Source organism: Xenopus laevis, chromosome 5S (assembly GCF_017654675.1).
Source record: "Xenopus laevis strain J_2021 chromosome 5S, Xenopus_laevis_v10.1, whole genome shotgun sequence".
NCBI lineage: Eukaryota > Metazoa > Chordata > Amphibia > Anura > Pipidae > Xenopus > Xenopus laevis.
The window spans coordinates 84,565,133-84,588,561 of NC_054380.1; the positions used below are offsets into that span (position 1 = coordinate 84,565,133).

General features: G+C 38.0%; 1 protein-coding gene across 1 annotated transcript in view; it reads left to right on the top strand.

Moving 5' to 3' along the window:
- Positions 1-23,429, top strand: part of LOC108717438 (CUB and sushi domain-containing protein 1) — a 786,063-nt gene that overhangs the window by 546,512 nt on the left and 216,122 nt on the right. Inside the window, exons 21-22 of the mRNA XM_041564732.1 lie at positions 18,720-18,889; positions 21,061-21,217. Coding sequence (XP_041420666.1) covers positions 18,720-18,889; positions 21,061-21,217 — 327 coding nt within the window. The remainder of the gene's footprint in view (positions 1-18,719; positions 18,890-21,060; positions 21,218-23,429) is intronic.

Here is a 23,429-nt window from a genome sequence, read left to right on the forward strand (position 1 = left end):
TTGGATTCCGGCGCACATTCACCACTGAAAATGTGCCGGCGTCCAAAAAAACGGATACCAGCAACCATTTTTTTTGAGATAGATCCAAAATGACTGGAGAGGAAGAGAGAAAACATTCACAGGAGACTGTGTGAGAGTGTCTAGAGTAAGCCCCAGGGAGGACTCTGGTACTTGTGTCCAGTGAAAACTGGTGAGGGCTTAAATACGTGAGTTTATGTGAACACCAGTGAGGGTGTAAATTGGGACTGTGATTTCCTATGTCAAGCCATTTAATCATTTATCTTGAGATCAGAATGGTTTGGATATTATACTTGTTCATGAAATCATCTTGTTCATTGAACTTTTCTTTGGGGAAAAAAGATCCCTCACTATCAGCCTATAATGTTCACTAACGTTATTCTAATGTTATTATAAAGATTTTTCTCCCCAACATTGACAGTCTTTCTTAATATTTAAATTTTTTGTTTCTGTTACCACTTGGTTTCACATCTCTGTACTTTCTCCAGCTCATTAATATTCCTTCCAAAATCATGTTTTTATCCCTCAAGTTAATGTCCTTTTAAAATGGACTGTGCTGTATTTGCTTTAGTAGCCACTGAGTGACTAAAAGTACACATTTTATCTACAAAAATCCTCAAGCCCTTTTCAGTTGAGGACCCCAACACACTACCATTTAATGTATACAATATCTGTCTTTATCTAAAATATAACTAAGGTATCTGCTGTGAAGTTTTTCTATTTTCTGCCCAGCTGTTTATGTATTAATATTTATGTACGTATGTTCATGTTCTGTTATGACTGTGTAATCAGTATGGTGGGTTGTAGCAAGTGATCTAGTCTTTCCACATTTCAGGGCAGATTTACATATGGTCGAATATCGAGAGTTAATTAACCCTCGATATTCGACTGCCAAATGTAAATCCTTCCAACGATCGAACGAAAAATTGATTAAAAAAAAAGATTGAATCCTTTGATTCGAAGGATTTTAATCCATCGATCAAACAATTTTTTTTTCGACCAAAAAATTGTCAGGAAGTCTATGGGGACCTTCCCCATAGGCTAACATTGCACCTCGGTATGTTTTAGGTGGCGAAGTAGGGGGTCGAAGTTTTTTTCAAAGAGACAGTACTTTGATTATTGAATGGTCAAATATTTGAACGATTTTTAGTTCGAATCGTTCGATTCGAAGTCAAAGTCGTAGTCGAAGGTCAAAGTAGCCAATTTGATGGTCGAAGTAGCCAAAAAAAACATTTGAAGTTTTTTTTATTCTATTCCTTCACTCGAGCTAAGTAAATGGGCCCCTTCATGTTCATGTGCTGATAATTGGGTTTCTTGTGATAAAGCTATGCTGTACTGTAAGAGCTTAAGATGCTGATATAGTATATTTTGCTAGGTTGTGGATTTCACCATCATTCCAGGATGTCACCCTCATACTTTCATTCTCACTCCTTATTTTGGTGGTTGTGTGATATATTTGTGTGAAGTATTGCAGATCTTAGTGTTTAAACAACACCAACGAGCTGAAAGTGCAGTGTGGACACCAAACAATAATGCTAATAATATTTGGGGGCAGATGGACTAGGGTGTCCTCCAACAGTTAATGACATATAAACACAACAGGAATGGGACTTATCCCCCTGCCCATGTGACCCCAAATTACTCAATTGTTCTTGGTTCCAGACATGCTACTTTTACATTTCAATACATAAATTGCCATTCATGCTGTGGTATATTTAGAGACCATTACAAGGGATCCCTTTTGCACATGCAGCGCTGCTTAGTTTTATTTTAATTGGTTTTAATTTGATATTGGCATAGTGTTGAATAATACATTTTGCCTTTTATCTATTTGGTAGTACTTATTTACAATTGAGTAATTTGGGGTCACATGGGCAGGTCCCATTCCTGTCATGTTTATAGATCTTAGTGTTTGACTTAGGGCCTTGGAGGGCCATGTCACAAGCTTAAACTTAGGAAGCAAGGAGAAATACAGGAAGGAATGAGAAAGCAAATGCACAAAAAGGTAGAATTTCACATACTGTGCTTCTCTTGCTCAAGCTAAGAAAACTTAATTTTTTATTAATATTATTCAAATATCTAAATTATTTCACATGATAGACCATATCTACTGTAACTTATTAGCATGTTATCTTAATACTCAGTCTTTTTTATCATTTATAACCAATATTACACTGCTGATTTAACCATGCTTCTAGCCAGTAGATAGAATATGCATATTTGACTATCAGCGTTCTAAAGATTAATAAAGATTTTTAGATTTTTATAGCCAGAGGCTAGGAGCTTTCCTGGCTTTATGTTCTCTAAGAAGTGCTTGGATAGTTCAAAAAGGTACAATAAGGTACACAGTAGAATGAGGCTATTCTTAGCAGTTTTTCATATACATTTTTGCAACAGTTGTCTTTTTTTGTGCCTTTTGCTCTGGAGACGGTCCGTCAGTATTTCCTTAAAACTCCTCATATGTCATATTAAATGACATAATCAATTTTACTTTATTTACATAATTGGTTAATTTTAATATAACCAGTTGGAGATGCTTAGTTTGTTGCACACATTAAATTCTATGGATCCTACATACATCCAACTGTAGTGCACTGTTCATAGGACAGATTAGGCCTGGAAAGGTAACCATAACAAATTCCCACAGATCTTTTTTATTATTTTATAAAGGCCTTAGATTACTTTTTCTATTACTATTTTTTTAGATCCTCATTATGGTCAATCAGTGTTATATTAAAAAAAAAATTCTGACTGTGTTTGTTTCAATTTGTGTTTCTTAGTCCACTGTGTGCTGTTCTATACCCACCGGTAGTTTTTTTTTTTGTTTTGTTTTTTTTAAATTTCAGTGACTAGCTCCTGTACAGAAGCATTCATAATATACTATTTCTGGTGAAATGTTGGTTTTCAAAGTTGTGAAACGGCTTTAGCTGTTTCTTTAGCAAGATTGTTTTGTCCACTAACATAGTTATTTGGCTTTTGTTTTAATCTTGGCTTGGCAAGGTATTTACAGCATCTGAGCCATGTAAAGGAATCATGTGATTACATTGTCAGAATTTTTGAAATTGATGTACATTTGTTCATTTGCTTATAGAAAAGTGTCTTATACTGGATGGCGTGTGGGAGTCTGTGACAGCTGAAAGCATGGAGTTGTGGCCTGGTATGTTTTGGTCTGGTATTCTTGGGTACTCACTGCACTAAGTTAGTTGCCAGTAGCATAAATAAGGCTGTGCTGTGGAGTGCAGGTAAAGAGACACTCACCATCTGGTCCAGGTCTAATACATAAAGAATAATGTACAGCACCCACAAAGCTTCCCCCAACCTTAACAACTTACAAAAACTTTTTGATTGAAGCTGCAACTCATGAAGAAGGCTTGCCCTATTGTGCTTGATGCATCAGACTACTTTCAACAGCTACTGGAAAGACTGCACACTTCTCTTAATACAATACAGCATAACTTGCAGAAACATCAGTCTCATCACATGTTATATTTGAAGGAACATGCAGTCTTTCCAGTTATTGTTGAAAGTATTATGTCCTGCATGATAAGGACAGGCCTTCGTTGGCGTGCTACAGCAACATAACATAGTTGACAAAGGGATAGCAGAGGAAAGCAAAAGAGAAAGACATTGGTAGGCAAAGATAAGAAGAGATCATGAAAGTAAGATGTTGCAGTTTCTAATGCATAATGCATATCCTCTTTCTCCTGGTACCCCCAAACAAATCCTGCTGCATATGATTACAAGTTGGGGAGGCAGAATCCTCTCTGCAAGGTTTTTCCCTAACCTAGTTACATTACTGTCAGTTGCTATTCAGGGAATGGTGATGGCGAGTATACAGAATACACACTCATCCATGACCCAGTCATCTTATCCAGATCCCATTATACATTTGCTTCCTCGCAATCACAATAGTCTCACCCACACCTTTTTTGTCTTGTTTAAACATTCCTCAAGTAATAGGCCCTCTTATATTGTGATACAATCCATGGATATAGTGAATATACTGCTATCCTAATGCCCCATGTGTAGCAGGTAAAATTTTGAAAATATTGAATATATTTTGAAGGATCATAGGTCCTAGTTTCTTGAATGCATGCTTAAGGTTCTTAATCTATCATAAACTTTCTTGATAGTACCAATATTTAACAAAACATCTAGGTTTATGGAAAATCCTATGGATGACGAACATGATAATCTATATGCTGAATGTTGCACCAGGAAAAGAATACTCTTGTATGGTTGTGATCATGGTGACTAACTACTGTGCATGTCTTTCTAATAACTAAATACACTACAAACTGTCTGGGCACACCCAAACACAATTAGATAGCCTGGTGTCCTTGCTGTTAGAGAGATCAGTTCCTTCTAGGTCTGCCATGCCTAAGATTACACTCTTATCAATGTACCAATCTACAAAAATACAAAAGTGGTCTACATATTGTTCTTCTGTACACTAATGTGAAATTAGAGCTCATCACAAAAAAACCTACCCATTTCAATTTATTCCTATGGGATTTTTAGAAGTGTTCATCATTTTCTGAATACGGTTTCTACCCTCATCTCCACCGACAGCACTACAAGTCCTAGTTAAGTCTTGCTTTGGGAGCAGTAAGCTCCTTTCTAGTTTTTTGATTCTTTTAAAACTTTTGAAACAGCTTATTTAAATATTAAATTTACTTCAGTATTTATAACACTGGAATTCCTGTTCAAAATATGCTACCACATGGAAAAATCTGCACCTGAGTTAATTCTGCTAGCACTACAGTTATAGGAGGAAAACTAGTATTGCATCAGTGTACAATAAAAACAAACCCTTTACATTTTAACAAAAAAAAAGGTAATATAATTGTCTGGCATAACTGGAAATGTGACCGGATCAAATGATTGCAACAAGTTGAGTTCAATACTCAAAACTTGATGCCAGTAATAAGAAGATAATGTATACGTGTGTCTGTGTCAATGTGTGGAAGTGGGGGAATCTAAACTAATACAATATTCTGTTCCAAAATATTTAATCTATAATATTGCAGCTCCTCCTAACATTCCAGGTATGGTTAGATTTATTGTAAGGGCTAGGGTATGCTTCAGAACAATTTCTCACTACTGTAGTTAATTATAATAAAGTATATTCAGTATTTAATTTATGCATAAACCATGTTTAAAATCTTTTTTTATTGTTTACATTTTTCTGGCTGCTTGCATGATTAAACTATTACATTTGGGGTCTGATATCATAATTTATCATTGGCACAGGTTAACTAATGTTTGTTTATCCAAGACGTCAGTGGATAATTAAGAGAGATCTTTTTCATTCCATTACACTGTATGGCATTTTTTTAGGGACACTAGTTTTGAAAATAATAACAAATTCAGAAATAAAAAGATAAACATTTTATAAAGCAACATTAATTACAAAGCCGGTAACATAAAAAACATTTAAGTATGTTTGTATAATGCATATAGTTTTCATGCGTTAAAAGCCATGACTTTCACCAAAGTATTAATTAATATTACTTGTAGTGATGGGCAAATTTATTCGGCAGGTTCGAATTCGCAGCAGATTTGCCCGTTTTGCTGGCGAAAATTTGGCGTCGTCGAAAAATGTACGCCGGCGATGGTTTTGATGCCGTCGTCAAAGTTTTTTCGTCGCCTGCCACGGTTCAGATGTCCATTTCTAATTACTTGAAACCAAAACTTTCAAATTGTGTTTGGGGTTTGCTCCCCAAACACAATACTGTCTATTAGTCTCATTAACCATTAATAGGGCAACAGATGCAAGAGCATTAAAAATTGTGCCACTTATGACTGGGTCAGTAGCAATAGTTGAAGCAAGCTTATTCACAGCCTTCTGACTGTTGCAGACATGTTGCAGACATGTTGCAGACAAAGACATAGAGAGGGAAGGATGGGGAAGGACATGGGTTGCAGTTCTCTTCTTCCTAACTAAGAATCCAACATAAAATTCAGCCATGACAAGGTGCATTGTGATAAAAAATGTGGAGCTTTACACCCTGTTTTGCTATTTGCACCCTTCAAACCCTTAGTAAATGAACCTTCTATATAACCCATAGTACTGTACTCAATACATTAATGCAGTGATCCCTAACCAATTGCTTGCAAACAACATGTTGCTCTCCACCCCCTGGCTTGAAGTCAAGTTTTGGTTGCATAAAAATCAGATGTACTGCGAAACAGAGCCTCATGTAGGCTGACAGTCTACATAGGGGCTACCAAATAGCCAATAACAAAATTTATTTGGCAATCACAAACTTTTTTTCATGCTTCTGTTGCTCCCCAAGTCTTTCTTTTTATATTTTGATGTGGCTCATCGGCAAAAACGTTGGGGACCCCAGTATTAAAGGAGAACTTAACCCTAAAAAGAAATATACGGCTAAAAATGCTATATTTTATATCTATATACTGAACTTATTACACCAGCCTAAATTTCAGTATGTAGTTATTATCTGTATTAATTACTAATAAATCTTATATAGTGACATTTACTGCATATTGTATGTATTCTGTATATTTTGTATTGGTCTCTAAGCTCGGTAACTGACAACAGTACAGAGCATGTGCAATGAATCAACAGAAAAGAAGATGGGGAACTACTGTGGCATCTTTAGAAGCACAGATCATTACTGCTAAAGGGCTTTGGTTGCCTTGGGCTGTTACAGAAGCCCAAAATACAATGTACAACATTTCTAGCCTACTTCTTCAGTTAATCTTTAGTTCTCCTTTAGCTCTCCTTAGTTCAGAGCTTAAACTAAAAAAAACTTAAGTTTAAGTTTTACACAGCTTGTAAATATTAATATGACTGATCCATAGAACATGCACATGACAAGCCAATGAACGCTTACCAATCCACTAACATGAGACATAGGTGTTAAACTAAAGAGAGTTAGCCACAAAATTAAAAGCACAATATAGCATGTACTCTATATTTATAGATCTATATAATCTAAATTGATTTATTCTGTGCTAAATGATAGCTAAAAGATGATATCTTGCCACAGTGTTTCCCCTTTACATTCATGATTTTTTAATGGATCTCTGTTATACTCATTTTTGTTGTAATAAATGAAGAAATCATATTTTATACTTAAAAAAGCATTTAAAATGTGCTATTATATGTTCATTTGTGCCATTTTTGTCTTCTTTTTTATTATGTAGATTGCATGAAGCTTATAAAGGTTATTTTACTAAAATATTCAAACTAACAATATTTGCTCTAAATATGGGATTTGACATAAGGGAAACTATAATACTTTGTGTAACTTATTATATGCAGAACAACTGATCTAAATACTAAAGCCTTTTGTGTGAATATTCAACTTTACCTACATAAACTTCTCATAACTGCTAATCAAAACATAACTTCAAGGGGCAGATTCCCAAAAGGGCAAAATGACTAACGCTAGCGAAAATTTGCAAGTGTGATGTAATTTCAGAACTTCGCCGATTTACTAATGGGCGCAGGCATCAATTCTCTAGTGAAGGAGATGGACGCTAGCGTTGCTTCGCACTCTAACACCAGGCGAATTTTCCCTCTGGCAAATGGACGTAACTCCGCAAATTCGCTAAGATGCGGATTTTACTGAACTTTACCTCTTTCGCCAGACTTGCCCACGTCAGCTCAGACCAGGCGAATTGCAATGACTTCCTCAATTTTTAGTGTGTTCCAAAAAACGCTGATAACCTGCAGACGTCTGTAAAAATTTTTTTTGGGTAACTGGTTTCCCCCCCTCCATTTTCTAACATATGGAACATAAACTATACACTGGGATCATATGTAGGGCATTATAACAACTCTATTTTATTTATTAAGGTTCCCTGGACTTGTGTAATTGTAATGTATTTGCTGCAATATATACGTCCATGTAACGTTATCATTTCCAGCCGTATGCAAATTAGGCGATGCTAGCGCATCTTGGCTTTGATTGCTAAAGTAACCCTAGCGAAAATTCGCCAGCGTTTGGCGCCCTGGACGAGACTTCGCACTTTAGTGAATTGCAGTTGTCCTAGCAAATTTACACCTGGTGAAGTGTTGTGATGGCTAAGCCGTCGCTGGCAAATTTTTGCTGGTTAGGGAATTTGCCCCCTAATGTTTATAGTCCAAGTGCTTGTGATCTATATTATTGCATAGTTGCAGTACATTGGTGTAGGGACACATAGGTTTTCTATGTTCCTATGGCTTTAAATCCCTACCCTTCCTTTTCCTTAGTTACTAGGCAAAAGCCTATGTATCTAATTTCTAGTTCAATTTGCATAACCAGTAATTATTGGCCAAAGGGTGTAATGACCACTTCCTGCCACATGTGTGGAAAGGGGTGGATCTTCCTTTTTGGCTCCTGGTGTCCTGCCAGTTAGGTGTTTCCAACTGAGCCTGGGTACACCAAGGCCCAGTAAAGCCACCGTACTAAAGGGACAGCATCTTTAGTGTTTAAGTAGGGGACCAGGAAACCCTGTGAATGAGCTTAGCAAGCACAGGGTAGTTTATTTATAGACTCTCTAGAAGTGAGCTAGACAGGGTATATAGAAAGAGCAGTTGTGTGCTCCATCAAGAATAAGTAGCAGGGAGTAGTTTCCGAAAAAAGGCTTCCTTGTAGCCTTTAGTGAAGGGACCACAGCGGATAGCGTGTTAGGCTAGATTTCTTTTCCCTAACCACTCCACTGGATGGGATCTGGACCACTTAAAGGTGTATCTGCCTGAGGGAATTGATGTACGCTTGACTATTTGCCTTATGGGAGTCACATCTGTAAATGCTGTATCATCCTCCGCTATCCACCCTCCTATGCTATATGTTACACCATCCTCATACATGAGTAAGCCTGTGGTCAATTGCTTGTGCTATTAAACCATCCATTTGATTTTCACCATAAGAACCTCCTAGCATCCAATCATTTTCCTATTGTACTATACCGTAGCCTGTGTGTTGTAGTTCCACTACACCCTTATGGGAAACTTCCACTTAGCGAAGGCCCTGATCCTGATGTGTGAGTCGCAATGTAACCGATGCTCCTATCATTAGCTAGACACTTAACTATCTGTGGTCTGGATAGCCGAGATTAGCTTTACATTGGGTTGAAAAAAAGACAATGTTCAACCCCTCCAAATGATTCCAATGCTTATATATATCGACATACATAGGAGAGAAGTGTTTTGATCACTGAGACCTTCATGTTCTGCAGAATGTATACATAAAACTAAGTGTATGCCTAAATATTGACCCTGTCCAAGACTACATCCCAGCCCCTCTTACAGTGATACTTCTGACACCAGAATTTAAAAATTTTTTTTTACATTTATTATAACATTGCATGCTATTTGTAGTTTTTCCATAAAAGTATTTGCCCCTTCCTTTTTTTTAATTCCACACATTCCCCTATGAGAGGGCTGCCATATTTGTGCAGCAGTAGTGTCAGACTTACCGAACCAGGCGGAACCACGGATGAGGAGGAGCTGGAAACTGGCGTGGTAAGAAGGCAACCCTTACGGCTCCCCCACTAATACACCCTTGGCTGGGAACTAGGGGGACCAATGGGGGTGTAGTATGGGAGCCTGTGGCTAGTGAAGTGTAAAGTCTTGTGCCTGGATGTACTGTGAGCGAAGATGCAGGATACAACAGTACGTTGATAGAGATGCAGGATACAACAGTACGTTGATAATGGCACAGCGGTTTAGGTGTTAATGCCACAGGAGTTGGTATTTCCCAGCTAGCGAAGTGAAGACAGTAGTAGAATTGCCAGCGAGTAAGCAGGTTAGATTTGGTCAAATTAAACACGGCTTTAGTAATAGGCAGGCAGAGGTTCAAAAGCAACAGTCAATCAAGGGTTAAACACAGACCGTAATCAGAGACAGGCAAGGGTTTGGCAACAGGAATCCAGTTCAGCGAGGCACCAAGGTTCAAGCAAAGGCGTAGTCAAATGAGAAGCAGAAGTCGGCAACAGGGAGTCAGAAGATCCAGCGAAGTTCCAAGAGTTGTCACAGAAGAGGAGTCGAAAGCAGTAGCAGGGTCAAAAACCAGTATTTCAAGTAGAATAATTCAAAGGCTTCTTAACAACAGCTTAGAGCGATGTCCGAGCACTGAGAGGAATTCGGAACGGAAAGAAATACCAGCGCCAGCGTCAGACGCTGCGCACGTTTGGCGCGCTTGCGTCGGCGTCATTACGTCGCGACGGACGCGCACCCGCGTCGACGCGCGTCCTCCATGATGACGCTGGAACGCACGCTGGAACGCACGGACTTGCGCAAACGGTAAGGGCCTGACATTGCCCCCCCTTAGGAGCGGCTTCTGGACTTGAGAGGGCTTGGCTGGAAATCTTCGATGGAAATCCTTTACAAGGTCAGCAGCATGAAGATGTGAAGCGGGTTCCCACGGAACCCTGGAGTCCAGAATGGATTCAACTTCATATTCCTCGTGATCTGAAATGACAACAGGATCAGGAGCAAAAGATCTTCTCCCCACAAACTGGTTCGGAACCACAGGTTTTAGTAATGCTGTATGAAACACAGGGTGAACCTTCAAGGATTCTGGAAGAGCAAGTTTGAAAGCAACAGCATTAATTTTCTGAATGATCTTAAAAGGACCAATGAAACGTTGGGCCAGTTTCCTAGAGGGACAACTAATCTTGAGGTTATTAGTTGAAAGCCAAACCTTGTCCCCCACCTTAAATCCTGGATCCGGAGCTCTCTTCTTGTCAGCGAAGAATTTATAGTTTGACTGAGCCTTTTGCAGATTTTGGCGAATGGTCACAATGTTAGATGATAAAAACTGAAGTCTCTCTTGAGCCGCCGGAACTGAAACCGTCTGACAAATCCCGGGAACCATCGTTGGGTGAAACCCAAAATTGGCAAAAAAAGGAGACTGTTTGGTGGAGGAGTGTATGGAATTGTTGTAGGCAAATTCTGCTAGAGGAAGGAGTGAGAACCAATCATCCTGAAGAAAAGACGAAAAACATCGCAGGTATTGTTCCAGCGTCTGATTCGTCCTCTCTGTCTGTCCATTCGTTTGGGGATGATAACCAGAAGAAAAGGACAGGTCAATGCGTAAACCTTCACATAGTGCTCGCCAAAATCTTGATGTAAATTGCACCCCTCTATCTGAGACGATGTGCTTCGGAATTCCATGCAAGCGGACGATCTCTTGAATAAACGTCTTGGCCAATGCAGAAGCTGAAGGAATGCTAGAGAGAGGAACAAAATGAGCCATTTTGGACAGTCTATCAACGACTACAAATATAACAGAACAACCTTCCGAATGTGGAAGATCTGTGATAAAATCCATTGAAATTGAGCTCCAAAGACGATCTGGCACAGGTAGAGGATGAAGGAGACCTGAAGGTTTGGAGGAGATTCCTTTGCATCTAGCACAGATCTCACAGGAGCGTACAAATCTTGCACAATCGCTTCCCAACGTGGGCCACCAGAAATGACGTCGTGCCAAATCAAGAGTTTTACGAAACCCAGAATGTCCTGCAAGTGGAAGATCATGAACCAAACTTAAAGCTTCTACCCTGAGAGTCGATGGCACAAAAAGTCTGTTCTTGAAATAAAACAACCCATCTTGGGCTATTAATATCGGGTTACTGGGAATAGAATTCGGAGTACAACATTCTCTCACCCTTTGAAGAAAAGAATTCTGCAGTAAAAGAAAAAATTTTGGCTGAAGAACCGGGTCGGCTTCCAAAGACTGGGAGGACTCTTGCGAAAACATCCGAGACAGTGCATCAGCTTTAATGTTCTTTGATCCCGGACGATAAGTTATGTGGAGCTGAAAACGTGAAAAGAAAAGTGCCCAACGAGCTTGTCTAGGTCTGAGTCTTTTGGCGGAGCGTAAGTACTCTAAATTCTTATGGTCGGTAAGAACCAAAACTGGATGCGCCGCACCTTCCAGAAAGTGCCTCCATTCTTCTAAGGCCCACTTGATCAATAATAATTCTCTGTCAGCCACATTATAGTTTTGTTCCGTTCCTGACAATTTCCTTGAAAAGAAGGCTACTGGATGTAACGACCCTTGTGGAATAGATCGTTGAGATAGGACAGCTCCAACTGCTACTTCTGACGCATCCACTTCCACAATGAAAGGAAGAGATGGTTCCGGATGAACGAGAATTGGAGCTGAGGTGAACGCTTCCTTCAGGCGATCAAAGGCTGATTGTGCCGCCACCGACCACTGAAACTTAATCTTTTGTTTGGTAAGGTCAGTAAGAGGTTTGATGATACCAGAAAAATTTCGTATAAACTTACGATAAAAGTTGGAAAACCCAATGAATCTCTGAACTGCTTTGCGATCCTTTGGAATTGGCCAATCCAGGATAGCTGAAACCTTCTTTGCATCCATGACCACACCGCCAGTAGAGATGACAAAGCCCAGGAATTCAATTTGTTCTTTCTCAAACACACATTTTTCTGCTTTAACCACCAGAGAGTGTGCACGAAGACGAAGAAAAACCTCCCGCATATGTCTGCGGTGTTCTTCTAAAGAGGAAGAATAGATCAAAATGTCATCTAAATATGCCACAACATAAGCGTCCAAGATGTCCCGAAAAATGTCGTTAATGAAGTGTTGGAACGTTGCGGGCGCGTTACACAACCCAAACGGCATAACCAGATACTCGTAGTGTCCATATCGAGTTCGGAAAGCCGTCTTCCATTCATCCCCTTCTCTTACACGAATCAAGTTGTGGGCCCCTTTCAAATCTAGTTTTGAAAAAATAGTTGCAGAACGTAATCTCTGAAAAAGTTCATGAATAATGGGAAGCGGGTACCTGTTCTTGATGGTGACCTTATTCAGTTCCCGATAATCAATGCAGGGGCGCAACGACTTGTCTTTCTTCTCCACAAAAAAAATTCCTGCCCCAGCTGGAGAAGTAGAGGGTCTGATAAACCCTTTTTCGAGGTTTGCATCAATGTATTCCTGTAATACCTTAAGCTCAGGTTCAGAAAGGGGAAAAATGCGACCAAATGGAATGGGTGAACCAGGTAGCAAGTCAATAGGGCAATCGTAAGGCCGGTGAGGAGGAAGAATGTCAGCTTGTTCTTCATTAAAAACGTCTAAGAATTCATGATACGCAGCTGGAATCAAAGTTAATATGTCTCGATTATCTTTGGTCACACAAACTAAGGCTTGCTGAGGATAGGATGACTTCACTTGGACACAATTCTTAACACAAAAGGAAGAAGACAAAGATAACTTTCCAGAGCCCCAGTCAATAAATGGGTTATGAACCCTTAACCACGGTAGCCCAATAATAACTGGAAACAGAGGCGAAGGAACCACGTCAAAACTAAGGATTTCATGATGTGACCCGTTTATTGACACATTTAGAGGTTCAGTCTCTAGAGAAACAGGTCCAGAACTGAGGGGTGAGCCGTCCGCCATCCGAACCATCACTAATCTGGATTTAGGGCGCAAGGGAATGTCATGCTTGCGGGCAAAGGTAGAATCGATAAAGCAACCACTAGCCCCGGAATCAATGATCGCCGAGACTTGCACTCGTCTTCTTGTCCACTGCAGAGAGAGCAAAAGAGAAATGTGTGTATCTTTAGACTGAACAGAAACTTTAGTACCACAGTCTGTAGAAAAAATGTTACCATCAGGACGAAGGGGACAAGTCCGCAGCAAATGTCCAGCAGCACCACAATAAAGACACAAATTCAGGCGTCTTCTCTTTAACCTTTCCTCAGGAGTCAAGCTGGGATGAGTCAAACCAAGTTGCATTGGCTCGGCTGCTGAAACAGAGGGAGGAGCAACCGAGGTACCCAGAAGGGGTGCCCTAGGGACCATCCAGGATACAGGAGATACAGATGAAGGAGACTTCTCAGCACTTCTTTCTCTTAGGCGTCTATCGAGTTGAATGGTGAGTAGAATTAATTCATCTAAAGCCACCGGAACACCTACTCGAGCTAGCTCATCCTTTAACTGAGTTGAGAGCCCCACTCGGTAATGGTGTCTGAGGGCAGACTCATTCCAAGTCGTGTCGACCGCCCATCTTCGGAATTCAGCCGCATAGTCTTCCACTGGACGTTTCCCCTGTGTAAGGGCATGTAAGGCAGCTTCTGCGGTCTCTGGACGCTGCGGATCATCATATAAGGATGCCATTGTGGCAAAGAAAGTCTCTACATCTTTCAGGAGGGGACTATTCAACTCCAGAAGGCGATGAGCCCAAGTTTGGGGTTCGCCTTGTAGAAAAGAAATGACTGCTCCCACCTTGACTTTTTCATCGGGATAGGTTCTAGGCTTCATAGAGAACAACAATTTGCAGCTATTTAAAAAGGACCAAAATTGCTTGCGATCCCCACCAAATCTCTCTGGTAAACAAATCTTTGGCTCCAGACGGCCGGGAGAGGATGCCCCAGCCTCATCAGCAGGAAGATCGGTTAAGCGGGCACGGAGGTCCTGGTAACCACCTTGCAAATCTTGTACAGCTCTGGTCAAAACCGACATCTGCTGGGACAAAGTCTCTAGAATGCCAGCTTCCTCCAGTGGTTCATGTTGATATGGCTCGGACATACTGTCAGACTTACCGAACCAGGCGGAACCACGGATGAGGAGGAGCTGGAAACTGGCGTGGTAAGAAGGCAACCCTTACGGCTCCCCCACTAATACACCCTTGGCTGGGAACTAGGGGGACCAATGGGGGTGTAGTATGGGAGCCTGTGGCTAGTGAAGTGTAAAGTCTTGTGCCTGGATGTACTGTGAGCGAAGATGCAGGATACAACAGTACGTTGATAGAGATGCAGGATACAACAGTACGTTGATAATGGCACAGCGGTTTAGGTGTTAATGCCACAGGAGTTGGTATTTCCCAGCTAGCGAAGTGAAGACAGTAGTAGAATTGCCAGCGAGTAAGCAGGTTAGATTTGGTCAAATTAAACACGGCTTTAGTTATAGGCAGGCAGAGGTTCAAAAGCAACAGTCAATCAAGGGTTAAACACAGACCGTAATCAGAGACAGGCAAGGGTTTGGCAACAGGAATCCAGTTCAGCGAGGCACCAAGGTTCAAGCAAAGGCGTAGTCAATCGAAAAGCAGAAGTCGGCAACAGGGAGTCAGAAGATCCAGCGAAGTTCCAAGGGTTGTCACAGAAGAGGAGTCGAAAGCAGTAGCAGGGTCAAAAACCAGTATTTCAAGTAGAATAATTCAAAGGCTTCTTAACAACAGCTTAGAGCGATGTCCGAGCACTGAGAGGAATTCGGAACGGAAAGAAATACCAGCGCCAGCGTCAGACGCTGCGCACGTTTGGCGCGCTTGCGTCGGCGTCATTACGTCGCGACGGACGCGCACCCGCGTCGACATGCGTCCTCCATGATGACGCTGGAACGCACGCTGGAACGCACGGACTTGCGCAAACGGTAAGGGCCTGACAAGTAGTGTGGTTACATTAGAATGTCTAACTGAGAGGTTGAGAAGGCAAAACAGTCATGATTAGGAACTTCAAGCGACAGTTACTTACAAAAGCAGACCTATCAGTGAAAAATGATCAATGTGACCTATGGTTTACTTTTAGGGTCCTATTTATTAAACCATGTCTTTCTACTGCAAACGACCATGCTGAAAAGCCATGCTAAACGTAGCATTTTTTCAGAAAATTTCTGAAAATGGCCACAAAGCTTGCATTTTACCCCATTGTATGCCCCACATTTTGTAATATATTAGCATAAAATTTCCTAAATATCAACACCAGGCATCTGCTGAACATCTTTATGCCTAATATGCATAGATAAACCAAATTATGTGATGTACAGAGGCACCAAAATAGCATATGAAAATAGCTCTGGCTGCTGTAATATGAACACCCAGCATGCACATTATGTGCCATAAGACCCCCTAATGGTATAGAGAAAATTACACATTCTGATGAATCAAAAATGGGTAAATACATATTTCTACGGCAAACTACCTAACTGCAAAGCCATGCTAAACGTAGAGGTATTTCTGAAATTTCTGAAAATCGCCACAAAGCTTGCATTTTACCCCATTATATGCCCCACATTTCATAAATATGAATGTCAGGGGTACTGACCTGTTTGATGCCCAATATGCATAGATATACCAAAGTATGTAGAGCACAGAGACCCCCACATGGCTATATAGCAGACAAAAATTCCATAGGCAAAACAAAGTAACAAAGAACAGTGTGAAATGCAATAAAATCACTAAAATCCAATAAAACCACAAAAAACAATGCTTTTTTTTCTCACCCAGTGTAATCAGCAGTCAGAATTACAGTTTGAATATTTCAGCATGGCCAAATAGGTTTTACCGATGGAAACAATCGAACAATACCCACACAGAGCTGAAAAATGCAATAAAATGGCTTAACATGCAATCAATTTGCTAAAATGTACACAAATCAACAAAATTGCAACATAATCCCTCAAATAACATACAAAAGTTATTGCGCAGTGTGGTTAGCGAATACGCTATTCGCAATGGCAATTTAATATTTTTTCCAGCCAAAAAGAAACAGTCGATAGCCCCAAAATACTGTAGTATGAATGCATGTGTACAAATAGCAAATTGCTTGTTTAGTGAGTTTTGTGTGCAAACATGTGTAATCATGTGCGAGTGCTGTGAATGTGTGTTACCCCCAGATCCCCAAAAATGTATATGTGTGTGTAAGTGTGAATGTAAGTGTGTATTAGTGTAATAAGTGTGTGTTTGTGTGTGTAGATTTAACACTAACATGGGGCAGAGGCAGCAGATCATTCTGGAGGGGTCCCAGGAATAAATCATCCAATCAATCTTCCTGCTTGATCCTGTGGGGGATGGGTGATGCTGAGGGGTCCAGAAACATGTGCAGGAGCAGGACACATGGTTTTAATGGTCTGCTGCTGCCTTAGGGCCCCTGGCAAATGCGCCCCAGGGGCCACTTGATCCCCCACTCTGCTCATTGCCTTGGGGCAAGGGGAACAATTGGGAATGGAGCGAGTCGCTTGAAAAGCTGCTCCTCCGCTCCCCAACCTGGAAGTGCTATAGATCATTGAATCTACGTTCTGTGGCACTTGGGTACTTTTATCCAGAGAACATAGATTTTACACTATGTGGCACTTGGATGGTTAATATAGCTTTAAATGGATCGGGTTCTCATTCATGGCTTTCTCATTGATAAACCATAAAAACTGTTGATGTTCTCCTTTTATTGTTATTATATTATTGCTTTTTTATTATCTTTCTTTGCAGGGCTAGTTTAATTTTATCAAAATACATTACATTAATAACAAAAATCAATTTCAAGCGAGTCGGCTTTTACACAACACTGAACACAAAATTTTTTTGACAAAATGAATTCCTGACCGTGATGATCTTAGCGTCTTAGGCGTTTAGTGCCTGTTTCACAGTTCATGTCTTAGCTTACTAAATAACTCCTGTCTCTTAAAAGAAATGCACATGTGCCTTCTTCCTGTAATATTCTAACTTTTACCTTCAGCTATTATCATCCCTTACCTTATAGGCCAAATAAAATACTTTTCAGCAATCCATTTGAACTTTATTAAATATCATATTCTGAACTTTAAATATATTTATAGATCAAAAAAATAACCCCTTTCTTGTATTTTTAAAAACCATGACTTCATTCAATTTTAGCATACTACACAGAAACTTTTTATAAAATAGCATATATTTTTTAAATAGAGGGTATCTGCATATTTGAATTCAAATAATATATATATATAATCACACTAATTTTGTGCATGTTTGTTTTGTTTTACTACTCCAACTCTACTCCATATATATATCTGGTTGTAATAAGCATTGTGTTATTTTATAATTAGGTTAGGTTTTTTCTATTGATAATCTATAACTTACATATTATTTTACTAATATGCAAGCAGGAGTTCCTATAGAGGTAGCCACATTTGTCCACCTTCAATATGTCTTGAGGTCCTAGCAGATTGGATCTTCTCTTTATTATCAGCTGCTGACAGGTTAGTCAGATATGGGAAGGCTAAAACAACACTGTTAGGCATGCATTCATAAATTGGATAAATTGTGAACATAATATCAATTGAAGGTAGTGGTTATGTGTGCATTCATTAATATTCATTAAATAAAGTGTGTGTGTATGTGTGTGTTTGAGCAGTGACATCCATCGTGCCTGTATATGTATGGGTACATTTAGGCAGTCATACAATTTTAGCTTATTAAATTGTGTAATTTAAAATTGGCAGAAACACAAATGGTAATCTACAGTGTTCTAAATGAAAGTGCTATAGCATTCTAACTTCTTTTTTTGCATTATCATACATTTTCGTATACCTTCAGTAATTGTAAATGTGACTAGCTGACTACATATGCCACTTCAATTATGCACTGCAGATAGTGACAACAACAAAATGAATACATGAATAATCATTTTAAAAAAAAATTTAAATTGTTCTTCTATTTACTGTTCTTAATTAACAAGAACTTTAGTTAAAAGACATTTATTTTAAGTCCCTACACTCAAATTTAAAGTAAGACTAAGATCATGTCTTTTATTCTACTATCCGCTATAAAATACATTGTAGTATGGTACTATTTTAAACATTAATCCCACAGCTTTTTAAGTGTTTCTCATCCAGTTTTACCTGTGGAAAAGAATTGTTATTTTATTTAACTTTTATTTATTGCATTCTGGTTAACTTGAGACTATATTACAGGATTCAGTACAGTGAGGATTTACCATTTCTTTTAAATATACCCCTTATCTTCAGCTGAATGTGGAGCAACAGTTACTGGCAATGAAGGAACATTGCTCTCTCCAAATTTTCCATCAAACTATGAAAACAACCATGAATGTATTTACAGAATGGAGACTCAGGCTGGAAAAGGAATCCACTTAAGAGCTACAACATTTCAACTACATGATGGAGATATTCTAAAGGTAACGTTGATCTACAGTATGTACTCAGCTTTATAGTTACATAATGTATTGGGGTTGAAAAAAGGGTAACAACTGTCTATCATATTCAACCCTCCAGTGGATCTCCCAGGATGACTGACCCACATTAGGATAAATAAAATCTCTCATCCCAAGTGTGTGCAGCTATAAAGAAATATATGTGTATTCACATTTACATACAAAGTGCTTCTTCTAACTCATGCTCTTGTGTGCATTTAAACAAAAAAAAAACCACATAGCACACAATACAATATGTAGTGCATAAAAGAATTTTGGATGAAAAGACATTGTTTCATACATATTCTTGGCACTTCACGCTCTAAACATGCAGAATTGTGATTTTTAAAGAAGGTTTTAAAAGTGCTCACAAAAGATAAAATTGCCCACAAAAGCATTTTTTTTTATGAAAACCAAAAAAAAAAAATTGATTTGAGAGGGAACATTGAATAGAAGAACCTACGGTATATTAACCTGACTGTAGTTCTCGATATTTTGCCTACCAACTAAAACATTAAAGGGATTCTGTCATGATTTTTATGTTTTACTTTTTATTTCTAAATTACACTGTTTACATTGCACATAATTCACTTGGCCACTTTAAATGTTATTCTTGAAATAACACATATTTTTTTATCTGTAATATTGGCAGCCATTTCAGTGCAATGTGCCTAATTACGAGCTTTGAGAAGGAGCAAACACTTCCCAGTGTATTTCACCAAGACCTAGGTCATGCTACCTAGTGATAGACATAAGAACAGCACCAATGCAGGAAAAAGTAGGATGCATCTTTAGCGATGCAAGCAAATCCTTCAGCAGAGGTGTAGCTGCAATCTGGTTAGCTACTCATTGTTCTGTCAATAGAGTGACTTACTTACTTGGAGAATTGAGGATTAACCAAGAGCACAAGTCACATGACCTGAGGGCACCTGTGAAACTTACAATATGTCTAGCCCCATGCCAAATTTCAATATTAGCATAAAAAAATTATTTGGTCTTTTAAAAACAGATTTCAGTGCAGGATTCTGCTGGAGCAGCACTATATTTCTATTATTAACTTATGTGTTTTGAAAAAAAAATATGTTTTCCCATGACAGTATCCCTTAAAAGGGATACTGTCATGGGGAAAAATATTTTTTTTCCAAAACACATAAGTTAATAGTGCTTCTCCAGCAGCACTATTAACTGATGTATTTTGGAAAAAAAATATGGTTTCCCATATATATATCTATATATATCTATATCTATATCTATATCTATATATATATATATATATATATATATATATATATATATATATATATATATATATGAGGACGGCTCATGAGTAAGAGCCGAAACGTTGAATAAAACCACATTATTTTTTTCATTTATATAAGTCCTAAGAGTGTGGTCATTTTTTGTTGCTTTAATACTAATATTTTATAGTACCAGAACCTAGGCAGTTACTTGGTGATCTGTGTGCACCAGGCCTGTGTTTGTATGTATATATATATATATATATATATATTTATATATATATATATATATATATATATATATATATATATATATATATATATATATATATATATATATATATATATATAGTATATATATATATATATATATATATATATATATATATATATATATATATATATACAGTATATAGCACCAGTTTCTTATTAGATATTAATGACAGTATATATATTTTTCTTTCCAAACCAAGTCAACTCATCCGGAGTCAAGAATACAACTTAGTTTCAAATCCCTAATTTCCTCTTAATAAAAGCTGACAGCTGAGTATAAAGTGGACATTTCTTTCATTTCCTTCACTGGTGATCTTAGAAAAGACACTTTTGACTGAGATGTCAAAAACCTATTTTTTTTGGTTCAGGTATAAATATTAATTGTATTTAAAAAAGGCTTATAGAAATATCCAAAACATAATTGAGCATATTAATCCTGACAGCATGTGAAACTTTCAGATCTTTCATCTAACCTGCCAAATGTAACCCATCATAGGGAACGTAATATTTCAAAGACCCTTTGCTGCGTTAAATAATGGAACAGGGGCATCTGAATTGAAGCCGGTGCAAAATACATTATTTTTGGTGTTTTAAATGCATTAAAATTGCATGCTGTTTTAATTATGTATCTGTATTTTTTTAAAGGTATATGACGGGAAGGATAGCTCATCAAAACTTCTAGGATCCTTTACAAAAAATGAACTGATTAAAATATCTCTGAACAGCACTTCCAACCACCTATGGATAGAATTTAACACCAATGAGGAAGATACCGATGTAGGATTTCATCTCACTTACAACAGTAAGTATCTGTATTTTCAATATTACGTAGTAATAATAATAATGGGTTATTTTGAAAATGGGTTAAATGTCAATCAAGACAGATCAAAATGTCACTCAAAATCTGCCATTGTATAAGTATCTATATTTTCAAATTTGCATAAACAACAATTTTCTTAAATACAGTATTATTGTATAAATCAGGACTGTTATGGCCTAGAAATGTTTTTTCATGCAAAAATACCTGACATATTTCTAAAGTTTTTTTGTGTCTGTTGTATACATTTGTTTTCTAGTGTTAACCTTAACCTTAACTCTGACTGTAATATGTTGTTCTCTTGTGATGCTGTCTTTTTTCCTTTTCTTTTTTTTTTAACAATAATCATTTCTCTTGAATCTGAACAGTGTATATAACCCTATGTTCTTAGAACCCTCAGAGCTGCTACATTTATTTTAAAATCCACAGGGTCTATCCCTGTTCTGTTTAATAAAGGTTTTATATGTATATATGAATTGCAATTCATTCAGGCAGTTTAGTAAATCAGCATGAACGACAGCAAAACCCTAGTGAGGTAAACTTTTTTGTTTCCTATTACTTGTCATTCTGTGCCAAGTTACTTACAAGTAGACAAATGAAAAGAACTATTACAATTTCTGAGCAAATCCTGACCAAAAACAAAATATTTCTATATTTTATATTGTACATATATTCCTAATTCCGAAGACACTATGTAATGTATTTATAAAGGTGTGTGAAATATTTAATTAAAAAATAGGGTAAGCACTGATGTAAAACTGTTTGTATATTTATAAATCTCTGTTGTCTGAACACTATTTTTCTAGCTAACATCCTTTTTACTACAGAATTTTCTATACTTTGGGGGATTATAAAACATCCAAATTTTTCAATAATAAAAAAAGTCCAGCCAAACTAGAATTTACAATTCGCCATTATTTATCAACAAAAACCATGAAAAAAAGTTGTATAACACAAAAAAGACAGCAATTGCGTCACTACATTCCAGAACAACAGACATAGAAACAGGTCAGAAGAGGTAGACACCTCTCTGGAATTACTTATAATGGTGACAGGAATCAGGGTAAAGCCATTCAATTACTTACTTGGAGAATTGAGGATTAACCAAGGGAGGCGGTGTAACCGCAGAATCAGGGGCCTACCAGAAACAATAGACCCAAATGACAATCTGTACAAAATGTATTCAATACTATTTTAGGTCAGGCCCAAACTACAGAAGTGCACAAAGAGAGAGTGCATAGGGCTTTTAGACCAAAAGGACTCCCAACTGAAAAACCTAGGGATGCAAAATGTTGTTTACTCAGTTTTGTAACCAAAGAAGAAATCCTGACCAAAGCTCGTGATTCAACATGGGAATACTGAGGTATACATTGTAGCAACGGTGGCTACTTAAACCCCTAACAGACCACCTCAAGAAAAACAAGATTTTATTCCGATGAGGTTATTCTTTTTCAGTTCAAGCCACAGTACAAGGGAAACATATATGATTGCTGAGCATATACAACCATTTCTGGAAACCTACCAAGACCCATACCATTTCCAAATAATGAATACTGGTCCAAGGTCTACACGCCAAAATCAAAACTCAAGATGAAACAAGTCAAAAGTCTAAAGCAATGAAAAAAGCCAATGATAATGGCTGAAGAGCATATAACACTAAGGGACAAATCCACATTTTCCCCTGGCATCTTGGCTATGACTTTATATTTTATAGATTATATGACTTTATATTTGAAAGGAGCTATAGAGGACCTCTAGTTGAGTCAAACCCCCCCCCCCCACAAGACTGGGCATGACAAGTTATTTGTCCAAACAGGAGAGCCTAAAAGCTCAATGTCCAAGTCTTTACTTTGTTTATTATATGCAAATCATATTGGTGCACTGTTTTATAATGGTGTTACGGGTCAACGAATGCTTTGTTTTACTTATGTTATATGGTTATAATTTCTTTTACTTTTTTAGTCAATACAATATGACAATGGTTTTGCGATGTATAACATGTGATGTAAATACTTACCTCGAAAAACATGATGGGTAGTAAACTGAAGATAATATCTTTGAATGTAAATGGCACCAATGTCCCTGAAAAGAGAGAACAAATAATTCAAGCAATGAAAAAAAAAACAAAGGGGACTTTGTTTTAATACAGGAACCCCACTTTAAAGCAGATTCACTGCCAATACACAAATTAGAAACA